At 39.5% G+C, this 7,002-nt stretch overlaps 1 protein-coding gene across 1 annotated transcript in view; it reads right to left on the reverse strand.

Moving 5' to 3' along the window:
* Window positions 1–1,904: 1,904 nt before the first annotated feature.
* atic (5-aminoimidazole-4-carboxamide ribonucleotide formyltransferase/IMP cyclohydrolase) overlaps window positions 1,905–7,002 on the reverse strand; it is an 8,030-nt gene continuing 2,932 nt past the window's right edge. Inside the window, exons 6-15 of the mRNA XM_015371230.1 lie at window positions 5,544–5,700; window positions 4,518–4,643; window positions 3,928–4,035; window positions 3,763–3,848; window positions 3,578–3,667; window positions 3,320–3,445; window positions 3,148–3,240; window positions 2,884–3,066; window positions 2,307–2,462; window positions 1,905–2,189 (exon numbers count right to left, since the gene is read on the reverse strand). Coding sequence (XP_015226716.1) covers window positions 2,070–2,189; window positions 2,307–2,462; window positions 2,884–3,066; window positions 3,148–3,240; window positions 3,320–3,445; window positions 3,578–3,667; window positions 3,763–3,848; window positions 3,928–4,035; window positions 4,518–4,643; window positions 5,544–5,700 — 1,245 coding nt within the window. The 3' untranslated portion in view covers window positions 1,905–2,069. The remainder of the gene's footprint in view (window positions 2,190–2,306; window positions 2,463–2,883; window positions 3,067–3,147; window positions 3,241–3,319; window positions 3,446–3,577; window positions 3,668–3,762; window positions 3,849–3,927; window positions 4,036–4,517; window positions 4,644–5,543; window positions 5,701–7,002) is intronic.

Here is a 7,002-nt window from a genome sequence, read left to right on the forward strand (position 1 = left end):
GTCAGGAGAGCGTGGGGGCCAATCAATAGTATCAATTCCTTCATCCTCCAGGAACTGCCTGCATACTCTCGCCACATGAGGCCAGGCATTGTCGTGCACCAGGAGGAACCCAGGACTCACTGCACCAGCATAGGGTCTGACAGTGGATGCAAGGATTTCATCCCGATACCTAATGGCAGTCAGGGTGCTGTTGTCTAGCCTGCATTGGTCTGTGTGTCCCTCCATAGATATTCCTTCCCAGACAATCATTGACCCACCACCAAACCAGTCATGCTGAATGATGTTACAGGCAGCATAACGTTCTCCACGGTTCTCCAGACCCTTTCACGTCTGTCACATGTGCTCGGGGTGAACTGGTTCTCATCTGTGAAAAGCACAGGGCGCCAGTGGCGGACCTGCCAATTTTGGTGTTCTCTGGCAAATGCCAATCGAGCTCCACAGTGCCGGGCAGTGAGCACAGGGACCACTAGAGCACGTCGGGCCCTCAGGCCACCCTTGTGAAGTCTGTTTCTGATTGTTTGGTCAGAGACATTCACACCAGTGGCCTGCTTGAGGTCATTTTGTAGGGCACTGGCAGTGCTCCTCCTTGCACAAAGGAGCAGATACCAGTCCTGCTGATGGGTTGTAGACCTTCTACGGCCCTGTCCAGCTCTCCTGGAGTAACAGCCTGTCTCCTGGAATCTCCTCCATGTTCTTGAGATTGTGCTGGGAGACAAAGCAAACCTTCTGGCAATGCCACATATTGATGTGCCTTCCTGGAGGGATGCAGCTGAAACTGATTAACAACCCCCACTGCTACTTACCTGACCAAATCAATATCGCAGAAGTTTCATTAACTTATTGCTATATTCTGATTACAAAGTGTTTCTTACATTTTTTTTGAGTAGTGCATTTTCCTACTGTTACAAAAACAGAACTTTAATGCAAATAAACAATGACCTTCCAAAACACCTGAAATTTTTATGTATTGCAGAGCAAATGCACAACAAGCTAATGGCTTACCAGCCTGCAGGCAATAGCTTAATATTTATTCACTCCAAAGTTTCTGGCTTAAATGGTAAAATAGCATAAATTTGAGTGACCAGAGGTACTCATTTAGTTTCAAAGACTCATTATTTTGAGCAAAGAAAAACAGGAACAAAACAACTCATGAAGGTTTTTAACCTACTGACAAACTAGTCTTTGCTTAATGCAGCTTGTACAAATAAAGTCCATCACATTTATGAACAGATGAAGTTATTAGAGAATTCTGATCCAAAAAAGGACATAATTTAATTCTGCAAAAACAAAATAAAACAAAAATAAATCCTGCATAGAAAAACAAGAGGGGTAACTGTTTCATTGGGCTTTTGTTCTCAGACCCTTTAATGAGTGGTTAAACTGACTTTCAGTAGCTTCTTGGAGACCCCTAGAGGACAACTGTGCATATGATTTGGGACTGTCCAAATCTTTTGGATAAACATCTACAAATTCCTTTTAAATTTGCCATAGAAGAGCATTCCTTCCATGCCTGAAATCCTGCTCCTAAACAATAGTATAGTGTATTTGAAAAACATACAGTTAACCGGACTAAATGCAGCTAAAGGTTTTATCGTTTACAGATAAAAATTACCACACTTTGTTAACATGCTATAGTGGCCAAGCATTTTTTTGGAGTTTGCCAGGCTGGAGCAATAGGCCTCTCAAATGCTTCACAGAAAACCAATCAAAGCTGAACTCTGATACACTGTATTTAGCATTTTTGTTTGTAGTGATTTCAATCACCACTCCTTAAGTCCTACTAAAATTTCAAGTATATAAACATTAGAAAAAAAATGGGCCAATTAAAATAAGAGCCAACATTAAAACAGACCCAGCCTTCAAAACCAACTATTTTACTAACATAACAGACGACAAGAAGGAAAAACAGAACTATTCAGCAGTTTATTTGCATTTCAATGACCTACATTTAACATTCACAGCTACTTTATGACTCACCCACTTCTAAAAAAAACAGTAGTGATTTCTACAGTTCTCTAATTGTAACAAAAGGAATGTCTCAGTATCAGAGATGTTAGTTGTAGTGATGCTCAGTGATGGAAAAGTCGCAGGTTGGTGTGCACCAGAGTGATTCCCAGCTCATTGCAGGCATTAATTACAATCTCATCAGCAGCAGAGCCCGCTGGAGCAGCGATGTACTCAGCTCCACTCTACATACAGACAAGAGAAGAATCACGTGAGGTTGCTGGCCAGAAAACTGCAGAAATTAATGCATGCACAGATAAAAATAGGCAGCTGGTTATTCAGTGCATGTTCGTGCATTTTACCCGTTTTGCTCGATCTATGTTGTCTCTGAAGGGAAAGAATGCATCAGAGCTGATGGCCACGGCCTGCAGGGTGCTGATCCAGTTCTTCTTTTCAGTAAGTGACAGAGGCTCTGGGACCTCATCGTACATGGACTTCCAAACAGCCAAATCAGGGCCCTGCAAGCACAAAATATAAGCACAACCTTAAAGAAGCTGAATGTCTACTTAATTTGACCCTTTTGACTTCTAGAACTGGAAATTGTTCTGCCTGCAGACCCAGACACATCAAAGGAAATGCAAGCAGAGTTAAAACAGTGCAAAAAAAAAAAAAAAAAAAGAAATCTAAGCAAGTCCTTTTTTCTGGAATGGAGCAGATAAGGAAACACTTTTCTAATGGAATAAGACAATTTCTGTTTGAAATAAGGAAAAATGACTGCAGTTTCTTATTTCAAGTGCATAATGTCTAATTATCTTATTTTTAGGGTAAAATAACTCATTCCACTGGCAGAACATCTTATTTACCTACTTAAATTAAGCGTAAATACACTTATTTTAGGGTTGTTTTTGCAGTGTAGAATCATTGTGGCAGTCTCCTCACCTCTCCAATGGTGTCGCTGACATACTGGTCGACGGCGTTGGCCATCTCAGCTCGCTTCACACCGCTGCGGAACTTCATGTCGAGGACACGTGGGTGGTGTCTGAGCCACCAGTTGTCCGCCTTGTCGCCCGCCAGCCGCGTGCAGTGGATACGAGACTGCTGACCGGCGCCAATGCCAATAACCTGCACTCAAAAAAGAGAAGAGGAAAATTCAGACTGATCAGTTCAGTCCATTTTCTCCTCATTAGTTCGGCCTGGACTCACCTGTCCATCTTTGGCGTAGCAAACAGAGTTGGACTGGGTGTACTTGACAGCGACGGTGGCCACAATGAGGTCCCTCACAGCTTCCTCAGAAAGCTAAATGTTAAAATAACAAAATGCTTAGCTTTGATATTTCAGGCTGCGCAGGTAAGGAGCGTCTCAGGCTGCGACTCACCGAGCCCTTGGAAACAACATTCTTGAAGAACTCCTTATTGATGAGAGCTCCGTTCCTCTTCTGTTTGAGGTAGAGACCAAACAGCACTCTCACCTCAGCATCATCCGGCTCGTAATCCGGATCCATCTGGAAGAAAGAAAAAACTTTTAAGAGGAAAAATGTTTCTTATGTTGTTTGACAAAGAGATCCCATTAAAAATGTGGAAAGATTCACTAAACTGGAGCATCCTCCACTTCAGTGAAAATCGCTAAGGTTTACCCGAAGCACACAGTAGTTGCCGTTCTTCTTTTTCGATAGAATTTTGAGCGCCTCCTCCTCATAACCGGGTGCTATGATTCCATCAGACACCTGAAAAAAAATAAAAATAAAATAAAAAATAAAAATCAGTTCTAAAACCAACGCTCTATTCAAAATAATTTGTCGTGTTTAAAATTTTAATTTACCTCTCTGGATATAATCTTGGCTGTTGGAACGTCACAAACATCTGACAGAGCAATAAAATCCCCAAAAGAGGACATTCTGTCTGAGCCTGGAGATGCAGAAGGAGTTTATTCCTGTCAATATCAACACATTTCAGGCATACAAATGATTAATAAACTCAGTTTGACCTCTTGCTCGTGCGTATGCCGTGGCCAGAGGGGTGAGATCCTTCAGCATGTCATGGACCATGCACACTTTGGCCTCCTCCTCACTCAGAGGAACTCCAACTGCAGCTCCTGCAGCGAAGAAGCAGAAAAACATTCAGATAAAACGGCACAAATCCCTCATCTAACAAATAAGGAGACAGAAGGTGACGTCTAGGACTGCAACTAATGATTATTATGCAAAAATCGATTAATCTTTTGAATATTTTTTCGATAAATCGATTAATAATGATCGGATAGCCAGATTTCCTTAAGGAGGACTTTTTATGAAAATAAACCAGGTGAAACTGAAACGTTTCTCCTTCAGCAGTTCTAGATAGAGCATATTGACAGAAGTAAAAGATTTTTTATCTTAAATGCAAAATCTTTACTTTTTTCCCCCCAATTTTTCTATAATTGCTGATCAAGGTTGGTCCCTGTCAGCTAAATGCATGTTTTAGAATCTCCATACCCCTTTTAACAATTAATCGATAACCAAATTAATTGGTGATTATTTAAATAATTGATTAATCATGATTAATCTAATTGTTTCAGCCCTAGTAATGTCAACTTACCAGCAGGGCTGACGTGTTTGAAGGAGGTGGCAGCAGCCATGCCAAGGGCTCCCTTCAGCTCTCTGACCAGCTGCCAGGCGTTCAGAGCGTCACACAGGTTGATGAAGCCTGGAGAGCCGTTCACCACTGAAATTATAAAGTCAAGATCAAAGTTTTTTTTCTGATAGCAAACAATCATATTGGCAGCACAGTTTTTACCCGTTTCCTCTAATAATTCAATATCTTTAATAATGAGTACTACATATTTGAAGCCAAAAATCCTCAATAACACCCTAATCCTCATTTCCCTCCACAGATTATGGGATTAAAGTCTAGAGTGACTGGGCCACTGCAAAACATTATCACCTTCAGTTGGGAGAAATATGCTGGTAAAATTCAACGTTTGTCATTCAGGCAAAATCTGTCAGACGGTGAAATATACCTGTAAATGATGCAGCTATTTAAGCAATCATTCTATCATAACAACAATAATAGTATTAAAATATTATTTAGAGATACATTAATTGATTAAAATGGCTTAATTTGATTTGTCCCCCAGTTCTTTCAAAGCATTAAAGCTTTGGTCTTAGTCCATCTTTAGGTAACAAACACCAGAACCTAGATTTTTTTCTGTTTTGTAAAAAAAAAAAAAAAAAGTAAATTAATACAAAAAGCTTTATATTTGTTCTCAACCTCTTCCCAATCACAGAAACAATTGTGTATTTTGCAAACATTTGTATGTTTGCATAATAGTCATCAAAATTAAATTTCTGTTAAAAATTGTCTGGAAGGAACAGGAAAGCTAGAGATAAATATGAATGATTCTTATGACCTTACTCTCATATCTCCTCATTTTAAAGTTTATTCCCAGATGAAAGCAGCATACTTCCTCCATAGTTTCCATGTTTAACAAATAAATTAGTCCTCTCTTGAACTTAAAGAAAATCTCAACAATGTTAAATAATTGTATAAATAAATCTAGGCGTTCCTGTAATTCAAATTTTAAAGAGCTAATTAAGCTATTTTAGTTTGCTGAGGCTTTTGTACCCTTGAGGGGGAGCTCAGAGTGCAGTGTGTAGATCTGGGCGGGTGCTTGGTGGGGGTTCATGCCATAGCGGAGGGGCAGCTGGGACACCCCGCGGCTGTACTGCCCACGGAAGTAGTCCGATATGGCCTCGTCATACTGCGCCGTATGTGTAAAGGCCTGAAGAGGAATTTCACAGAAACAAAAACATACAGAATTAGTTTGGCTAAGTTCACACTGCAGGCCTTGATGCTCAATTCAGATTTATTTTGTGGATTCAGATAATGTTGCGTTGTCGTTCACATTTCCAAACATATGCGACTTGTATGTGATCTCCTGAGTGAAATGCATTTACACAACATAAGTGTTCTGCATGTACAGTAGAGGATGCAATGATGTCAGAAGAGAGCATGCTTTGTGTTTACGGAGGTAAACATGGATGTAGTGCTAGAGAGAAACTTGCGATCTTTCATTTCTTCCTCAACTTTAGCCAGAGCATCTACAGGCTTTTCAAGAAGGTTGAAAATAAAGTCTGCTCTCCGCATTATCTTCTGATTGTCGTTTTTTCTTAGACTTAAACAAATGTTATTGTGATATGGAAGGTTCAGGGCAGTGCAAAAATAAATAAATAGATGTGGTGCAAAATGCACTAGAAACACTGAGTTGAGTTCTATTTTGAAGATTCACTATGTAGTGCACGTATGAAGTTATCAGTGTGATGTAGGGTCTTGATTTGTGAATTGATTAGAGTTTCTTCCTGCTTCTGTATAACAAGATCCAAAAAAGTGACCTTTATCGAGTATTGATGGCGTACAGGTCGGCTGAATACGACTTTGCTGTTCAGACACAGGTCACATTTAAAAAGATCAGATCGGATTCAGAACCATTTAGTGAAATCAGATCTGTGTTGTTCAGACTACCATGAAAAGATCAGATACAGGTCACATACGGGCAAAAAAAATAAAATCAAACTTTTGGGTCACTTCAGGCTGCTGTGTGAACATAACCTATAACTCACATGTACAAGAATTTGTTAAAAAAAAAAAACAAAAAAAAAAATTGGGTAACCAGTAAAGGTTAAAGTTCATGGGGCCTGAAGTCCTAAAGCTGCAAGTCGTTTCAACAAGAGATAAAAATGTTTTACTTTGGACTTTGTCCTGCTTTGAACATCGCCTCTTACAAATACTCACAGAAAACCAGATTATGATTCCTAACTGAATTAGCTAATCTGAGGAAAGACCACTGCTAACCGAACCGAACGGTTCATAAACCCTTCGGTCAAATAGACAATCTTTGAAAAATTATTATTTTTTACTGAATTATTGCAATTATTAAATAATATGCAACAAAAATGTTATGAATCATGCAAAGCCTTTGAAAAACAGAAAAACTGCTTTTTTCAGCCTTAGATGAACATGCATGGCTGCAACGAAGGCTGCATGTACAGCTACAGTTTAAAAAATTTTTTTTTTAAAAAAAAAA

The sequence above is a fragment of the Cyprinodon variegatus genome, unplaced genomic scaffold (genome assembly GCF_000732505.1).
Source record: "Cyprinodon variegatus isolate N-32 unplaced genomic scaffold, C_variegatus-1.0 Scaffold55, whole genome shotgun sequence".
In the NCBI taxonomy this organism is placed as follows: Eukaryota; Metazoa; Chordata; class Actinopteri; order Cyprinodontiformes; family Cyprinodontidae; genus Cyprinodon; species Cyprinodon variegatus.